Source organism: Pezoporus occidentalis, unplaced genomic scaffold (assembly GCF_034315485.1).
Source record: "Pezoporus occidentalis ecotype Australia unplaced genomic scaffold, CSIRO_AGI_Poc_V1 ctg5, whole genome shotgun sequence".
Taxonomy (NCBI): domain Eukaryota; kingdom Metazoa; phylum Chordata; class Aves; order Psittaciformes; family Psittacidae; genus Pezoporus; species Pezoporus occidentalis.
In genome coordinates this window covers 10,309,218-10,329,430 of record NW_026915835.1, presented here as the reverse complement: position 1 = coordinate 10,329,430, position 20,213 = coordinate 10,309,218, and the positions used below count along the sequence as shown (strand labels likewise).

General features: G+C 36.2%; 1 protein-coding gene across 6 annotated transcripts in view; it reads left to right on the top strand.

The window, feature by feature from the left end:
* DACH1 (dachshund family transcription factor 1) overlaps window positions 1-20,213 on the top strand; it is a 373,537-nt gene that overhangs the window by 336,785 nt on the left and 16,539 nt on the right. For 4 of the 6 annotated variants that reach the window (XM_062636880.1, XM_062636881.1, XM_062636884.1 and 1 more), the window contains 2 exons: window positions 448-591; window positions 1,051-1,119. In XM_062636880.1, the coding sequence (XP_062492864.1) occupies window positions 448-591; window positions 1,051-1,119 (213 nt within the window). Of the gene's footprint in view, window positions 1-447; window positions 592-1,050; window positions 1,120-5,006; window positions 5,074-20,213 lie in introns of all 6 variants that reach the window. The other 2 variants (XM_062636883.1, XM_062636886.1) reach the window with 1 other exon arrangement.

Genomic DNA, 20,213 nt, shown 5'->3' with positions numbered 1-20,213 from the left:
GCTGCAGGCAGGCAGGCAAGCTGGCCGACAGGGAAGAACTTCGTTGCTATGTGTATACCATATGCTATGGGCAGTAACAAAACGGTACACTTAATCCTGAAAAACATTACTCATCTTTAGAGACAGAGGCTTATCTATGTCAGATGATGCAAAAGTACATTTTACTGCTGGTTTTCCAATTTGGACATTCACAGGTTCTCTTCTGTTTATAAACAAATATATGCTATAACTGAATATCACTTAGAGATTTCAGTACTATGGTATACAACAGTAGCTTTTAGAATATCCCAGTGTGATTCCAGCAAATTTCAAGTAATTGAGATTGGTGTAAATTCATCAGTTTATCTGAATTGTTGCATTTGTAGCATTTCTTGGGACTCTTAATAGGTAATTGTGTAGCCAAGTTTCAGGTCTAACTCTGATTTCACTGAATTTCTTTTTTCTTAGCAATAATTCAGAAAAGGCTAAAGAAGGAAAAGAAAGCAAAGAGGAAATTGCAGGAAGCACTTGAATTTGAGACTAAACGACGGGAACAAGCAGAACAGACACTGAAACAGGCAGCTTCAACAGATAGTCTAAGGGTCCTAAATGGTAAGAAGCCTCAGTGTCATTAACTTTCAATTTAAGTGCCAAAACAAGCTTGTTATATTGAAAATTTATAACATGATGGGAAAGAACAGAAAGAAAATCTCTTTTCTTTCCTTAATTCCAGCGATGCCTCTCTCTTTATTGTTTGGTACTTTATATAGTGTGTGCAAATAAACTCACTGGAGAGAATGTTCAAACTAGCACAATTTTATATTATTAGCTTGAGAAGTCAATTTTTTTTTCTTCTTCTTTTTCTCCCCCCTTTTATGCTTGAAAAATCTATTGCTCATTAATCTTCCTAGTCTAACAAAAACTTGTCCTTGCCTCCAGTCATTGTTCAACATTAAAAAACCTGACGAATGTTGATTTGTCAGAATCAATTCAGAAATGGAGGAACAGGTTGTAAAAAGGCTATAAGAATCGAATGAAATATGTGTCAGTCTTACCTTTCTATATTTCTAGACTCTCTGACCCCAGAGATAGAAGCTGACCGCAGCGGGGGCAGAACAGATGCTGAAAGGACAATACAAGGTAGGAATTTGCAAAAGGCTATAAATCTAGATCTTGCTATATGAGTTTTTCCTCAGCTTTAGACTGCTATTCAAGCATGTAGCCGACCATCTGGGCCACATCAAAACAAGTTCAAAAAAGGTCAAGTTCATCTTGCTTGTTTATAAGAGCAAATACATTCTGTACTGATAGATTTTCTTTAAATTAATAGGTCATTTCTGTTATACAGAGCAATTAAAGAAAAATAATTAATTTGAAGCAATATTGGGTTGAATCTCAGACATGCTGAATGCAGGTTTTGTGTGTATGCATAGTTAGATTTTTGAGATAACAATGTCTGTAAAGGTATATTTGAAACATTTGAAGCCTTTTAACTATACAAATGGCTGAACCTAATGTGTATGATTCAAGGCATGATGAGAATTTCATAGCTAGTATTCAGTGGCAGTTACTGAAAGGTGTGTTTCAATAAGCTACTCTGAACATTAATGATAAATAAACATTTTATTCCCTTCCAGGATTTTTCATTTACTATATCCCATTATTTACATTTTAATAAAACAAATCTGCTGAGTAAATTTATACATGAAATACTAAGAGAGTGCTATTACTTCCCCTGTGAATCTAAATCTATATATGTATTGCAAACACCAAGATATTAGCAAAGAACGTTTTTAAGATAGTATTTGCGTTATAATGTCTGCTCTAGTCAACAGGCTAAATCTATGTAGTGAATACTAAACAGTAAAAATAGCATTTGTTTTAAATTGTAAATGAAGAGGCATTTTTCAGAGGCAAGCCTAAAATGATTAGCTCCAGTAATCACTCTCAATTGCCTTTATTTTGCATTTCGTCAATCATCTTAACCATATCGTTTGACATATTCTGTGTGTTATTTAACTGCATTTTCTAGCTCCTTAGGAGTTGTTCCTGGTGTGCCACAAGGAGGCTGTAACAACAGACTAAAAAGTCAACAAGCTTTTAATGTATTGAGCACATAAACAAATACAAAAGAAACTAAGTTCTGATGAAAGACAAACACACAAATTAAACCAAAAATATTTAGATTTAAAACAAATTATGTCTGCAAAGTCAATAACTCAGCAGTTGGAATATGCCAGATTAAATGTTGCCTGGGAAGTGGATACATGTTGCTAGGTTTGCTATTCCAGAAACCTGCTTTCCTTCCCATAAAATGTATGCTTTATTCAAAGGACCGTTTGACGTAATTCATTTAGTAATAATTCAGTCATTATGTCATTTTGTTATAATCCAGTCATTGTGTTAGTTTCTTTGGTGCAAAGACAGACTTCTAATTTCCTGCGAGGTCGTTCTGTTACACCAGTTACTTCAATACCTGAGCTCTTTGCAAACATTAATTACTTCATCTTCAGAGCATGCCTACAAGAAAGTGAAGTTTGGAGTATTCCAATTTGAAAGCTGGGAAATAGAGTCACAGACACATTAAGATGACAAACTACTTAATTTCCAAGTATTCAGGACCTAATTTTTCAGGAGACTTTGCATTTTTTGGCAAATGTATTCAGTGTATTCAAATCACTGTTCCTGCTGATTTCAGTTTCACTTATGGGCTGAGATACCAAGCTGGATATTTATAATATGAGCAACACATAATTACTGGCTGGTTTGGAAGTATGTTTTCTAAAGGACTTATCCCAAACTACATAGGAACAGTACTTCAGCTTTTAAACCATGATTATCCATTCTTTTCCAACTATCCTCTGCCTTCTTATGCTCATTTCATATATTTCCATTTCTACAAAAAATGAAATCAAGGACTTTGCAGGCAACACTCTCAGTAATGATGACCCTTTTCTGCATTCATCTGTCTAAAGTGTTGCAGGTTAAAACCCCAAAATCTATAGATTATTTTACTGAAGTCTGGACTATGATAGATTCTGATCATGATATTGGATCATGTTGCAAAGGCAACCTTAATTCTGACATTTACTGTCTCTACTTTGCAGTCTTAACATAAAATTAAAACGGGCTGTTTATAAAGAAAAGCAAAAAAAAAAGCAAGAAATAGACTTGTAATTTCTTATAGTTTAAAATATTCAGCTTAGTTGTCATGCAACAGTAAAAACTTTTAGACGTACCATAATATGTAACCCTACAACCCAAATGTAACTATAGGAGCTTGTTGTCTTTGTGGATCAGCTGTTACAGGGTGACAGGTTTCAGAAACAGTTCAAGAAATAGTAGTGGATGAGTAATGCTACATGTCAGGACTCTCTGTGTTCACTTCCAATATTGGAAGGAGGATCCCCTTTCACCATAAACTCCCTTTTCTCTGTGTCACCCTTAGCACGTATCCCCATGTCTCTGTCCCAGTTCCTCCTAGCTTCTTCGTCCTCTCTCCGTTTCCAGCTTTTGTCAATAGTTAATCTCACTCTTTCTTTGCTATACATTACGCTCTTTTTTTTCACTAGCTTCACATTCTTCCAGCATTCTCTTCTGAACTCAAGTTTCATGCCACCCTGACCTCCTGCCCAGTCATTTCAAGAGCTGCATTGACATTCACCATTACCAGCCTTTCATGTTTGGTGCTATATCTCCGTCTGTATTTCCTGCTTTCCCCTGCCTTCCTATCAAGTTCCCTACTGTGTTTAGTACACATTCTGTTTCATCTTCTGCATCCACCTGGATATCAGGGAGGCAAGCACTGAAGAGTACTCTGTTCTTATTTCAGTATTTAGCACAGCAACTGTTTGCAGGAATGAGGAGAAAGAGAAGCAGGTTAAAAACTGCTTCATTCCTGCAGCACTGGGATAAAGCATGCTCAGTACAGACGGGCTCCTTGGAGAATTTAGTTGCAAAATTCTGTAAAAGCTTTCCAATGAGTGAATTTGGGATTTTTCTGACACTTTTTTTTAATTTTTATCAGGACAACAAAGTCTGTATCTTTCCAATTTTGCAATATTTCAGTTTTGTCCTTACACGTTATCTGTAACTGATACATTATAATGCATACTCTAGTATGCATTATAGAAGCATTATTATATAGAATATACAATATAGTCCGTAATAAATAATACAATACTATCTCATGTTTCAGGTTCTGAGAAAAAAATATTTGCAAGGGAAATACTTATGTGTTTCTCATTCCTCTCACAAACATATCTCTATATCAGTATCAAAGCCTGTCAGGGGTAATAGTCTTTTTATCCATAATCATTATTTTTTTTTCCAACTTCCTGTATTAAGCATGCTGTGCAGTTCTGTGACGAAGCAAACAAAGGTAGAAAAACTGTTGCGTTCTGTGGGCAAGTGAAATAAATGAAATACCAAGTGTAATGTCAGCATTTAGGAAAATATGCAAGGAAATCATAATTAAAAATGAAAATTTTATCTACTATTTTTTTATAAATGAAAGGACACTTCTCAACTCGCAGTTATATTTAATGTTGGTGGGTTTAGTTATCGCTTCTGTGAGTAAGGAATATGACTAATTTAAGTGTAAAACATAATTGCATTTGTCAATAAGGGGAGTATATTGTGTTCTATCTTTCATCATGTAGCACTCATTCAGATTTACTTTTAGTTCATGGAAAGTCTTTGTAAGATGGGAGTGATAATAAAAAGAAATTTGAGTATGAGACTATAAAAAGAAGCTGTACAGGATATTTTAGGGTGGGGTTGGGTTGGTTTTATTTTAAATACTGGGTAGAAAACAGTTTTATGGAATATCCATAAAATAATAACAAATAATCATAATTAAATAACCCTGTTATGGGTCTCAGATATATTTGCCTATTTTTTCATCGATACAAACAGATACAAAGTTACTAGGAGCTGGTGTAGACACTGGTTTAAAATGTTTTCTTTCTTGCTTCTGTTTAAAATAACAATAAAGCAGATTATCCTCTTCTCCATACATATTGTAGGTTCACTAGATGCCTATGCCTAGCTCCCAATCCGGTTTCCCAAGACCCCCTCATCCCACACAAAAAGGTACCATACAAAGATAATGTTTGACTTTTATATACTGTTTTGTTACCAGACCTCTTACTAAACACTAGAGCAATAACATTTACTGCCGCTCTTACTTCCTTATTTCCATTGACATTTTCTTCCCCATCTGCTTACTTACTCCATATTTTACTTACTTACTTACTCCATATTTTACTTACTCCGTATTTTACTTACTTACTCCATACTTACTCCACATTTTACTTACTTACTTCATACTTACTTACTCCATATTTGCCTGCCTGTGTTACTAATTTTTTGCTATAAATCCCACATTTCAAGTTTTCTGCCCCCCAATATTTTACCTCTCAAGTCCTGTACACTCATCTACATTACATTTAATCACTACCTTTATGCATTATCTAAACTTCTAAAAATGTCTCTAAAATGTCGTCTTCTACTTCTGCACTGTCTTCCCCATTGACCATTCTTCTCATATGGTCCTGTGGTGTCCCTATCGTGTCTTCCTTTTCCCAAATTGTTCACAAATTGTTTTGTACTTTTCTCCCAAAGCTATTCTGTTAAGAACAGGAAGCTTAACCAATTTTTTTCTCTCTTGGCTGCTATTTTTTTTGTCTTCTCTATTTCTGTCCTATTTTCTATCAGTTGCCTCAGCCTGTACCATTTCTACTTTCTTTCAGTTAATTTCCACCTTCCACATTCCAGCTGTTTCTGAAACCAGCTTCATTGTTTTCTGTTCGCAGTCTTCTCACCCTGTTCAGTTTCCATGCATACTCAGGCCTTTCCTTATTTTTTACCCAAATGCCTGGTTGTGTTCTGAGAGACCCTTTGCATTGTGCCTGGCCTCAAACTTTTTCTGTCCTGCTTCACTCTTTCACTCAGTTTTGACTTAGCTACGCATTTTCCTCACGTGCAAATTCTGTTCCTTTTGTCCATCACTCAATATTTCATACCTCATTTCCTGATTCTGCTGCAACTTTTTTTTTCTTCTAGCATATTATCAGACTTTCTCCAAATGAGTTTGTTACCTTACTCTCTCTGTCCCTTAGTAAAATCAAGTTAAGCTTTCTAAGCCCTTTCCCACCGACTGTTTCTTCTTGCCTTTTTCTGATTTTCCATCTCTTCTGTAGGCTCATGTTAACAGTGCAGTTCAGTATAATTCTGATCGGCTTCAGACTGTGCTTTACTGATGTAAGGAAAAAAGGCACTTAGCTACCATGCACATAAAAGCTTCCAGGACCATCTGTCTCTTTCCCTCTCAGAAAAGATAAGGCAGGAAATGGAGATGTTGAGCAGATCCAGGAATAAAGAAAGAAAACAACTGCAGGTCAGCCCACTGACTGACTGCATAGTCCTGTATGAAGTTACTTGTAAGGCCTTTGAAGGCTACTGAGGAAGAGTGAGAAAGAAATTATGATTCAGCTTTGCCCATGCCAAGAGCTTAGTGTGTTCATTTTGCTGTCTAAGCACTAGGAGAAGATGCCCTGTAGCTGCCCTCCACATTAGTAGAAATTGCCTGGATACAGCTTCAGTCATTTGCCTGAAAACCTAACCTAAATTGTTTTCTATGTTGGTTTGAAATTTATTTTTCAACTAGCAAGGTCAGTGTAATAATCTCACCAAACAGTCCTTGATTCTTTCTGTACGTGTGTCTGAAAGATAGCTGTCTGAAGGACTTCCACATTGAAAAGGAACTTTTGGTGGTTCTGCGAAGCGTAAGCGCAGTTACACTTCTGATATATAAATCTTGGACAAAAGCATGTGGAAATATGTGATGATATTTTTTATGAGATCAAAAACTTTATTGAAAAGGGTCATTATCAAGACTGTTAAGTCAAGCATTCCAAAATTAGGAAATGGTTAGAATTAAGGCTGTCTTCCGCACCTTTGTTCAACTGTCTTTGTGTATGCATTGTGATATAATCTTTAATTATATGATTAGATACTGTATTTTTCACAGTACTCTGTCTCATTCAGTGTGGGGGACAAGGATATAGTTGAATAAACGGATATCTATCCAATATTTTCTCTATCTTCGGTGCTCACTGTGCGCTCTCATGTTTTATATAATACCTGGTTTGTATATGATATTTTCATCATTAGGCATCATGCTTTACAGAAGAGGCACAAATTATTATCTCCGTTTCTTTCATATGACAAATCTTAATTTTGGCATTTCCTAACAGCTAAATGTTTTGCTGCACCATTTGAATAATGTCCTAGGTAGCAATTTCCTTGGGTTTTCCTTTTTACAAGTAAGCTACAGTCAGAAGTTTCACAACCTTATGGACTAAGAACCTTTTGGTTCATAGTGATAAAGCTAACAAAGTAACTGATAAACTGTAATACCTTACTATGAACAGTATGGTGTAAGGAATGACCATTTTGCCATGGGGTTTTACAGATACCTGTTGAGATAAATAAAGACAATCTTGGGATACATGCCCTTGCATGAAATTGTCCTTGCACTTTTCTTGCACCCTGTATTTCTTTTAACAGTGTCTCCATCAAGCTTTCTTATTCATGTTTCTTCCTTATCTATGGCCTAATTTGCCATTTCGAAATTTTACAATCTTGCCTCTTTTTTTGCTTACCTTTCAATACAAGTTTCTATTCATTTTCAGTTCCAGCCTCTAATTTTAACTTCTCATACGTAATATCCTTGTTAATCAAGATCCAGACATCTGCAGATAGTGGCTTATAACACTCTATCCATATGCCACACATCCAGTTACTTGTCAAGATTTCTTCCTCTTCAGATGACTTTAACTGATTTTCTTACCCTGTATGTCTTCTGTCCTCCTCTTTCATTCTATACTCAGCCACTCGGTTCTGTTCTTGTCTAGTAAGTCCAAACCATTCAGTCCCTCAACTTCAGGCTCTGTTACTGTCAGCCAACCATTTCTTTTACTAGCTCCCTTTCACAGTGTTTTCCAGTGCCCTAATTTCTGTGTTTCTATGTGTTTAACCAGTCTCTATCACTCCCTCTACTTACATTTTCTGTCTCTATCTTCAATTCCAACTGCATTAGACTTCTTATACTAATTTCTCTAAATCTTAAGTTTTATGGGAGTTTATGGTTTATAGTCTTAAAGAATACTGTTGGCTGTAACAGGACACATTTTGCAGTGCAAGACTTGTCTCAAATTGACTAATGATTTTTTTAAAAATAGTTTTCACTATCCTCAAATGACAGGGCATCTGTTTCTTTTCTGGGGACATCAGTTCTCTTTGCAGAACTTTTTAACTAAAATACCTTTTCTTTTGTGTTACTTTCATTTATTTTGCCCATGATACTGACTGTTATGACCAGCATCAAGTCAATTTCTCTTATCCATTATCCTCTATAGAGTCCCCTCAACAGTAGTATCTTTCTCCCAGGGCTTCTCTCTCCTGTATTTGCATTTTCTCTCTTGCTCCCTGTGTCAACCCTTCCTCTTAACCAAAAGCAATTCCATTTGCACCCATAGACCCTCGGAGACAAGGTCATCTATCTGTATAATGCCATGTAAGCCAATGGTCATATGTTCTCTACAGTACCGATTGATTAAACCCAAGAAAAGGAAAGCATCTGATTCTTTATACGTTTTACCAGGTTTTATTCTTGCCTTTTTTTCTCATTAAACTTCTTAGAAATGTTAACTATATATATAAACTTGTAAATTTTGCATTTTTATTCAATTGACACTTGTTTATCAGGTATTCCATTTTTACTGCTGCTTAGTAAGTACTGTGGATTATTTGTTACTCATTTATTTTTGCATGGGACTTCTAGCAGAAAGGTGCTTCAGTATAGTATAAAGCCAGGATCCTCGTATGGATTCATCAACTCATTTTGAGAATGAAAATACATTTTCATTTTCCCATGTGACATCCTTTCTTCTCTGCTGAACTGTTTCAATTCTGTTTCAGCTTTCTTATGTTACTGCTTTCCCATTTTCCTTTCCCCTCTGTTTCAGCCTCCCCCTCCCTGCCAAATACTATTTCTGAATACCCCATATCTTCATTATTAGGCCACTTCTTTGACCTGTGAGGCAACGTCTGTGTATGATGAGAAGCTATGTGTGTGCTGGTTGACCAGGTGGCTGACTAGGAGATGCATACATTCTGAGGGATCAGTGACAAGCTAGGAGATATACGCATTTTCTGCTGAACATCTTGTTGCTGCCTCTTGGCAGCTGGGCAAATCAAACAGTACATGATGCTTCACAGCAGCTGATGGGCCAAACGGTTTTTCAAGCTGCAAGAGACCCACGGCCCACCTGTTGTGCAGGCCTGCTATAAAGGTTGAACATTTCAGCAGGGAAAAGAAGTCAGGAGCTCGAAACAAAGCTGTCAGAAGCCTGGAAGGCAAAGGGTTGTTTTTTTTTTCCTAGATATATTGAATAACTGCCCAAGGAAACATCTGCTACTTTGCTAGGCTGTTTATGGAAACAGCTGACTATTCTAGACCCACAGAATATAAAAGGTTCTGTAAAGCAGCAATTAGAAAACAGTGGTCTGGGTTTTTTTGGAGATGAACTTTTTGTGACTTTTAAGGCACTTAGCCTGATATTCCGTTATTCCATCTTTAATTCTAGATTAAAAAAAAAAAAAAGAAAGCAACAGCAAAAAAAAAAAACAGCAAAAAACAAAAGCAAATCACTCCTACAAAAATAAACCCAATACAAAAAAAAAAAAAACACAAAAAACTAATGAACAAAAACAGCACAACCCCAACAAAGCAAGAACATAAACCCCAAACCAAACCTAATACTTCCCATTTAATTTGTCAAGGAAGACTCCAGTCTCTACAGCTGTGGTTAACTGCAGACATAAGACAGGACCATGCCCTCCTTAGGGCTATTCTAGCACCTGTAGCTACAAGTAGTGGTCTGAGCTACCAGAAAACTGTGAAAAAGAGAACTGAGCAAAGCTGTTGTAGTGACCCACTAGGAAGTAATGTCTGCTCTCTTGTTATTAATACTTCTCTGTGAATGCCAGAGTTTGTCAAACAAATTGATGCATTGGTGAAAATGTATCAATTTTAGAAGCTGAAGGGGAAAGTCTTTCCTGCATTGCTCTTCTCTGTTATCTTTCTTATACTCAAAGTATTTTTAGATGAAGTGGTGGTGTTAAAGCGGGGAAACTGTAGGAAGTTTAGTGTCTAACCCTCAATGACATTTAGTTTAGCTGCTTTACTAACTCCCTTTGGTTAGTCTACCTGATTGTATTTTATTTTTGTTCAGTATTCCAAAAATATTTGCTGGTTAAATACTGTTCCTGTTTGCAGTAGCACATGCTTAAAATGCTTCATTTTCCCTCAGATTAGTGCCTTAAACTTTATCTGCTTTTTGACTACAGTGTGTAATGCTTTGTATTGTCAGGGTCATGCACTTATTATTCAACTGTACAGTGCTGTGCACTTTAATGGAATTATACACATATAATAAATAACAATCTGTGTGCGCTACTTTGAATTTTATTACTGTTGCGGAAACTGTATCTCTGGAAGTAGGTTCTCTAATTTTTCCACATTTTAGAAAAAGCTGGGCTCTCTCCTGTACACTAATCTAAATATTTTATTTTCCATAAGAAGAATAAGCCTTACTGTCTTTACAACCTCACTAGTTTTAAAGACGTTTGTTTTACTGATTTTTTTGGCTTGACACACAATCCAGTATAGTACGTATTTTAAACCTAGATTGTACATTAGACATTCATGACGTCTCTTGCTTGTTTGTTTTTTACTGTTGAAATCTGAATAGTCAGTGAGGAAGCATACAGCAAGGATTTATTTTGTTTCATATTTCCTTGACCATGAGTAAATACTGAAATTATCTTACCATGCATGGAAACCAAAAAGTAAAAAGTATGTTCCCAAAAGTAATAAATATGTTCCCTATCCCCCTCCCTAGGAGTCTAGCACTTTGGCAGGTTTTCAACCCAAACTAATGAATTAAAGACAACATTGATAAACTTAAACAGAAGGTGGTATTGATTGCAGGCAGTACCCTATAAATAGACAATTGTTTCATAATGTTCATAGGTCATTGTTAGCTACACCTTTAAACTTTAAGGTACATAATCCTGTTATCTATCATAGAATCATAGAATCGTTAGGTTTGGAAAGGACCTTAAGATCATCCAGTTCCAACCCCCCTGCCGTGGGCAGGGACACCTTAAGCTAAACCATATCACCCAAGGCCTCATCCAACCTGGCCTTGAACACTGCCAGGGATGGAGCATTCACAACCTCCCTGGGAAACCTATTCCAGTGCCTCACCACCCTAACAGGAAAGAATTTCCTTCTTACATCCAACCTAAACTTCCCCTGTTGAAGACTGAACTCATTACCCCTTGTCCTGTCACTACAGTCTCTAATGAAGAGTCCCTCTCCAGCATCCCTATAGGCCCCCTTCAGATACTGGAAAGCTGCTATGAGGTCTCCACGCAGCCTTCTCTTCTCCGGGCTGAACAGCCCCAACTTCCTCAGCCTGTCTTCATACGGGAGGTGCTCCAGTCCCCTGATCATCCTCGTGGCCCTCCTCTGGACTTGTTCCAACAGTTCCATGTCCTTTTTATGTTGAGGACACCAGAACTGCACACAATACTCCAGGTGAGGTCTCACAAGAGCGGAGTAGAGGGGCAGGATCACCTCCTTCGACCTCCTGGTCACGCTCCTTTTGATGCAGCCCAGGATACGGTTGGCTTTCTGGGCTGCAAGTGCACACTGCCAGCTCATGTTCATTTTCTCATCAACCAACACCCCCAAGTCCTTCTCTGCAGGGCTGCTCTGAATCTCTTCTCTGCCCAGCCTGTAGCTGTGCCTGGGATTTCTCCTACCCAGGTGTAGGACCTTGCACTTGGCATGGTTAAACTTCACGAGGTTGGCATCAGCCCACCTCACAGGTGTGTCAAGGTCCCTCTGGATTGCATTCCTTCCCTCCAGGGTATCAACCAAACCACACAGCTTGGTGTCATCGACAAACTTGCTGAGGGCGTACTCAATCCCACTGTCCATGTCAGCGACAAAGATGTTGAACAAGACCGGTCCCAACACCGATCCCTGAGGGACGCCACTCGTTACTGGTCTCCAGCTGGACATTGAGCCATTGACCACGACTCTTTGCATGCGGCCATACAGCCAGTTCTTTATCCACCAAAATATCACCCAAAAAGCAAAGGAAGGGCACAGAGTTAGTGAACAATTACATATATGTTGCAAAGTATTCTAATAGAGTCCTCTTATTCAACACTTATAAGCTTACATAAACTTTTTCACATTCTCTTTGAAATTGCTATTGCTATTTACATCCCATAGCTGCATATATACGAAGCTGCTGGAAATCAAATATGTTCATTACTTTTCTACTGAGATAAATGATTAATCAATCAAAGGCTTTCTTCCAACATAGTACTTTACAGCACTTTTAAAACAACTATGTGTAAAATTAATGACTAAGCATGAACAGAGTCAAATGGGAAAAATCAGGACAGTAAGAATATTAAATAAAGCACATTGTGCACCAAAAAGGCTATTAAGACTTTATATAGAATTGTTTTGCTCTGTTACATTTTTGTTCATCTCTTCCTCCCTCTTTCCTCCATGTTCATGTTATTCAAACAGGGAAGGATAGGATCTATGAATTCTTACCTAACAGACTTCTGAGGTCACCCCAGTTGTCTTGCTGCCTGGGAGAGATGGGCACTGCAAGCTGCTAAACTACCTATTTGTTTCCCATGAGTATTCTTTTCCGTTCGTCTTCTCCCTCAGAAGGTAACTGAAACCTGAACAGGCTGGTAGAACACACATTCAGTGTGTTTTAGCATAGTGTCATCAGCTGAAAAACAAATCATTTTTTTTTCCTTCCACAGAAAGAACTAAAAGACTTTATTTTTTTTAAGCCAGGATAAAAAAGTTATTAAAAAATCATTTCAGTGAAATGGTATTTCTGTAGCCTATCATGAAAAAATATAAAAAAAGTGGATTTCTAGTTCCTTCACAACTGAACTGTAGTCCTGTGTCTTTAGGTTGATTGAGGAATTAGATCTGCTGACTGTAAGCTGTTTACCAGTGTTTGCCTGTAAACTGTGTAGAGAGCTGTTCCTTTTTTTCTCTCTTTTTTTTATTTCAGCCACATTTACTACTTCTTAGACAGGTGTTGGAAAGTGGTATCATGTCAGCTGTGTCATAAAGAAGATTGTTCCTTGGCATTTGGTTTCTAAACTATTATAGACTTTAAAAGTGCCTGATGTTTGTGTATCACCCCTTTATAAAGTAACTTCATCTGTCAATATTATATATTATAATATATTATTATATATATTATTTGATTATTTCTTGATTCAGTATGATCACCCTTCTCATACCAGGTTGACCTTTTTGGCAAAAAGACTGGACATAAACTCTAGATTCTGTGACTCCTACATAAATATAACCAGTTTCGTTAAAATTACTTGCATAATGACATTGAAAAGGTTTGAAGCTACAATAAAGGAATAGGGAATGGATTGTTTAATTTATGTATGTTCTGCTAGCTTCCTAACCCAAAGCTCCATTGAATTTCATTCTTCAGCTTCCTTGTATACAGGCAGACTCAATACCTGCTGTACTTTCTTGCTCACTGAAGACAAACCAGTATCAGCTTCCTGTACTCCAGGAGCTGAAGACTAAGCATTCATTCTTTACTGCATAATTTCCTTTTGATATTTTGGTAAAAAACACAAAAAAGATGCAACATTTAATGAAATCTGAGTCATCAAAGGCAAAACTATCCCCAAATATCCTACGGCAACAGCAAGAAGCCAAAGAATTGCCAGATGTTTATGTGGAAGAGTATTCAATACTTTTCTCCTATGACATAAACCCATTACACCGCAGCAATGGTGCAATAGTATTATTTAAATACTTTGACATGATCATCCCTACATATATCCCCTACCATATTCTTGAAATTACTGTCCCCATTCATGACCAAGGTAAACAAAAATTAGTAAAGGAGTATAGCAAGTAATGTCATTTCCCTTGAAGCTTTACACAAATGTCTTTTGAGATGAGATGAGATGAGGACTGTGAGATGTTAGTGTCTCTGCTGGTAAATGACTTCTTCTGTTTATGTAAGAAGTTATATGTGTTCATGAACCCACATTTCTGATCAGGTAGATTCCTGATTCAGGTACCTTTTTTGATCTCAGGTCTTGCTGTCAGACTCACCTGCAAATCCAGATTTTGAGCCTGAAGGACTGAGTTAGTCTTGTGAACATTAAAAGAGGGTTTTCTTAACTGTGGAGAGCAACAGGGGAAAAAACTGTGAAGGTAGTTATTTGGAAGCATCATGCCAATTTGAAGCATTTTGATAAGGAGTAACGCAGAAGGTGATGAATAAGGCGAAACCTTTCAAGTTCTCTGTTTCCATTTGTTAAAAGGGAACAGCCAGTGACGGAGTGACAATTCAAAGAACTAGTCTAGAAAAATATTTTTGCCATATGAATTTGTTTATACAGCTTACACAGAAGTAGGCTTTAGAAGGAAACACATGAGAAGAAACGGTATGTGAATTTGCATCCAGATGGAGTGATAGGAAAATGAGGGAAAGGTTTTTTTTTTCTGAGAAGAGATTTAGACAGTGTTGTATTGAAGAGTCAAAAGTAACAAACAGGATACCTTCATTTTGAACTTCACTGACAGGCAAGATGAAAGAGTAGTTCACAGTGACTAAGAGGAGTAGTTGTGGTAAGGAAGAGGAGGAGGAATCAGAAGGGGTGAATGATTAAGAGCTCTGTTCCCCAGCCTGAGATCACACAGAGAATCAGAAAAACAGGCTGAGGTTTTAGGTCAGACAGAAGGGAATAGTCATGAGGTACAAAGGGCTTTGTCAATTGTCAGTGAGGATATGATGGTGGAATTTCTTATTGTGGATTAGATAACTCAGGTAGAAGGCTGGGAGAGGGACACAATGGGAGGAAGATCACAGCCCTGAGAAACTGAAACAGAAAGTTGAGGAAGAAGCCAAAAGTCAAACTGGGAAAGAAATCAGCCATGTGGATGGAAAATCAGAAGATCCTAACAAAAGCAAAACAATATTTGAATACCAAAACCCTTTTATCAAAGGCTAGCCTAGAAAAGTCTAGGAGGTAGGGGCTGAGGTGCTGGTTCTAAGATTTGGCTAGAAAGAAATCATTAAGAAGAGATACAATAAAAGTTTGCAAAAAAAAGTTGACTAGCAACAGAATTGATGATGAAGGACGAAGGTACTTCCCAGCATTTTGCAAGTGTTGTGGTCATTCATCCATGTGCTTAACTGATGCATTCTTACCAAATTAGGAACATGCAAGTATTATATCCATGTCGTTAAAGAAAAAAAAAGGCTGTTCAAAGAATAGGAAAGTTTCATAGGTTTTAACTTGCAACTTCTGAAGTTAAAGTTATTTCTTTAACAACACATTTCTTTAACACATTTTCTTTTATCAACAGTATCCCTAAAGACAGGATTCTGTACATACAGAATTATTACAATGTGAGTTCTAGAAATTTTCTTGTATATTTTTGCTAAACGTGTGTGGTAATTGTGGTGGTAAAATTAAGAAAATTGAGAATTTTCTCAATGGTAGTAATCATCTATCAAAAAACATAAAGTTAGGCATGGCCACATTTTTGCTTCCCTTGTTGCATTTAGAGAAAATCTCAGTTTCTGTCAGATGCTGTAAATTTGACACCTAACTAAAAGAATAAATAAACTGAACCATTACACTCTAAATATCGTATTGCAGATAAAAAGTATGTACACAGCAAAACTTTCAAAGGGAGGTACCTTCAGTTGAAACTTAGTAAACTGTTGAAGTCATACCGCCTAAGGGGGAGGGAAGGGAAGTTTAATACTTTGAGGGGGCTTATAATGTTACATTACCTTTAATTCTGCAAAGAAATTTAGACTATAGGTGAGCAAATATTCTTAACAGTCTTGTAACAGCCTGTTTTTGTGAATATCAGCTAGTGATTTTCTCTGCTTGTAGGAAACCTGGTTTATACTGGTACAAGTGTCAAGAATGAGAGCAACTAAAATGTACCTCTATACTTTGTCAAATTTAAGGATGTATATTCACATTGTGGAAAAAGAAAGCTTCTTTTATGTTTTCAGACTCGGAAGGGATACCATAAAGTAATCCTTTACTATAGTAGCTTAAACTACAGAGTAAACATATTACACCTTGAGTATTGCATATAATAAAATAGGATTTAAATGAACATTATTAAAATCAAAGTTCAGTTTAGGAACTTGAGTGTATTGTTGTGAAAAGCCTAGTCAGTTATATTTATAGCTTCATATTTTCACAGCAAGCAAACAGTTTAGAAACCTAGGGGTCCCTTATGCTTTATGCAAGTGCAGTAGTTTTTAAATAACAACATAAGGTCCACAATTTCCTTTCCTTAAAACCTACAATAAAAAATAAAAATGAATGCCATCACCACACAAACTACAAAGGTAAAAAAATGCTGTATCTTGCATTTTTCTACCTCCTGTGGCTAGGGACAGAATGCAGACATGCCACAATAATGTTTTTTATTTCTACTGTTCAAACCATATTAATGAGAACATCATTTTGGAGAACTAATTATTTCTATTTGTCTTGTGTCACACTTTCTAATTCCCCTATATTAGCACAGCCAAAGCAAATTAATTGCTTTTCCAGCAGTTGAACCTCGTCCAAGAATGAGCTCACATTCCCTTCCAGTTTTGCAGTTTCTGGGAGTGCATTGTGTCAAAAATTTCTCTTGATACTAAACACAGCCCAGAGAATATCTTTACAGATTTCTGTCGCTGCTCACTTGATGAAATTTATAAGTTTAAGTGACCCACTAGGAAAGATAAAGTTCTTAGCTGCAAGATTATACATCAAAACAGTTAAAGTGAAATTAAAATTAAATGAATGAATCTCACTGAAGCAAAAAAAAGCAGTAATTAATGGTTCCCTTAATTGTCTTCATAAAATATTTGCATGGGTCTAATTTGCATAATTTGCATGTTTTAATTAATCTTTCAAAGGAATTTTGTGCTGAGAGAAGCCAGAAAATCTCTTTGTTTTATTTAACATCTAATGAAATATTTATCTTCATTAATGAACTTCTCATCTTCATTAAAATAAAAATTGCACAAGTTTGTATGTTTTAAATGTTTTTATAATTGTAGTATGCAAAAAAATCTCTTCAGACCTAAGGTATCTGAAAAACAAACACATTATTGCACATTCTGTGTCATTTTGACTACAGCAACATTTTAAATTTGAGAAACCTTATTTCCTCCCCTAGAAGTTTCCAAGGGGTTGTAAAGTACTTGAATTTCATGATAATTGATGATTTTTTAATTTTTTTTATTTTAATTTACAAATAGATTTGACAAGTTAAACATTTTGGTATCTTTTATTGTCGTCAACCTGTGATACATAACAGCTTTTCTGGAGCAGATATAGTGTACAGTAAAAGAGACTACCATCATAGGTTAAAATTTAAAATACTGCATGATTTTGTACATGACAAGGGGTTAGTTTATAATCTTTTAGACTAACAGTTGTGGAAAAAACAATTTGTGAGTTACTGCCTGACATTTGGTGATTGAACCTGGAGTAAGACTGATGACAGTAACAGTTATAAAGGACAGTAGTGGCAGAGGACCTAAAGTTAAACGACAGGTTGCAGTGATCAGCAACTTTGAGAGAGTATCCAAAACAGTTAGACATCCAGAAAGAGAATTTAAAAAAATGGTATTAAGGTTTTGTGCAAAATTTGAATGTAGAAGTGTAAGGAGATGAAAGGAAATGAAGTACTTCATAGAGGCAATTTCTGTAAAAAGAATAGTAAGAGGATGATGACCAGTTTTTTGGGGATAAAGGTGAAGGCTGCTACTTTAAAAGGGGACTACCTAGAATGCCAAGGTAATGCATCAGCTACTTAATACTGTTGGAAATAGTGTCTGTGGAGAAATAATAGCGAAGTGTGGTAAAAATAAAATAGCTTCTATACAGAATGTTAACGCTGTTCATAGTAAGATTTGTGGAATGGAGTTCCATGTTTTTCAAGGATAAGTACAATATTATTGGAATAATAACTTGAAATAGGGAAATGATTGGGGATTTTGAATGCAAAGAATTATATTTGTGCAATGAAACAGCATGATAGGATCTGCACTCATTTTATTATGAAATGCCTATGCTTAAATCCTTGCACAAGGAGTTTATAAACACATTAATGTGTTTGAATATGCTTTATACTTGCAACACCTTAGAAAGCCAGCCCTGTGGAGATAGAAAAGTAGGAGCTGCTTAAGAGTGCGTTAAGATACAGCACTCATTGTATAAAATAATTTAGGAAACAGGATGTGTAAGCTATAGAGACTGTATAAAGAGTCATATATTCTTTACTACATTATCCTAACATTTTTTCAACTGATAAGATATAGGGGAAATTGTGGGTACCATAATGGTCGAATGGATATCGTTATGTATTATGAAGGTGTGGAATAGCTGCTGAGGCAATGTAATTATCTATAAAATACCCAAACAATATCAGTGGGAGGGATATGTTTCACTTCACAATTTCATGGAGTAGATGTCTTTATCTGAGCTATTTAGGCTGGACTCCTATTAAAGTCAATGAAGAGTAATAGACACATCTCTTCCTTTGAAGAAAATGAATTATAACTTCCAAGTTTCTTCATTGATTACAAAACCAGCTCAAACACAGCTATCTACAGTGCAGGTGGCTGAAGCTAATGTGGTGAATCTCATCTGTTGTGTATTTTCCTTTTTGCTTGCCTCAGAATTCCAACATCACTTGTGATAGTAAACGCTCTGCAAGCAACTGCATTTCAGTCTCATAACTACTGATGTTGGAAATGAGTATTTGTGCATCATTTCTGGAAAAATATCCATGCCTGACAATTCCCTTTTTGCTTGGTGTAGTTCTGTAATGTTTCCATACTTTACAGTTTTGAAATTTGCATAAAACATGACCCTCAAATGTAGAAAGGGTAACTTAAATTTTGCATTAATCTTGAAGCTTTGCACCTTTTATTGCAATTAGATGCTACCATGGGAGGCACAGGGAATAAAACAAGAATCTAAAGAATTCAGAAAACTCTGAAATAAGAACAAAAGTGGACATTGAGAGGTGAAAAAAGATGTAGATGAAGTATCACAGAACTCTAAAATGGAAAGTGGTGTTATGTTCCTAATATAGTTGTATTATAGCGTGTTAACTATATTACCATATCATTACTAATTTGTAATGGACAACTAATAAGTATTTCTCCATTTAAATGTAGTTTTGCTTGCAAGTAAGACATGGCTTGGAATTAATGTGATGAAACTTAGAAGTCTACAATGTAGACACTTATATCTGTGCTTGTAACCCTTGACCCTCTGCGGAGGGGGTGAAGTGTCTAGAGTACGATTCACCACTTCATAAAGTAGGTGTCTGTATTTCTCCTTTGTCTATGGACATAGGTGTAACTGGAGTACCCTGGTGTTGAACTCTACAAACAAATTTAGTAAACTCAGTCACATTCCAGAAAAGATGAATTCAGTTTCTGGAAGTGAGAAAATCATTTCTTGTGGGAGCTTTGGGGAAGGGTGGGGATTTGATTGGTTGGTTCGGTTTGGTATGGATTTTTTTTTTTCAATAAATAACTAAATCCATTTTACAGAAGGGGTTATACTCCAGGATGGTGTAACTGCAAAGGATAAATGTAGCGTGTGACACAGTCACAAGTATATGATAAGGACTCACTGTCTTTGCTCATTTCACATTTTGCAGCAAACAAAAAATCGAGTGGATAATATCAATTTCACAATTAAAATAGTAGTATTTGTTTGGGTGCCTTACATGCTTTAGTTTTGATATTTTGTTTTTGAATTATATGGTGAAAGAATAGCACATTTTTTATGTTTCAGTGCATTTTTAACCAATGCCTTAAGCCAGAATTGAGTCTTTATGCAGCATAGTCTTTATCTACTGATTTCTTGATGGCAGCACTGATGCTTTCGTATCTCACAGGGGTATTGTGAAACTTAATTAATCTTTGTAAAGTATTCTGGATCCTGGATGAAAGGCACAACAGAAGTTCAGTTATGTTGTTAACTTCTGCTTTTATATTTTCTTTGGTGACTGATCAGAATCCCAGGCA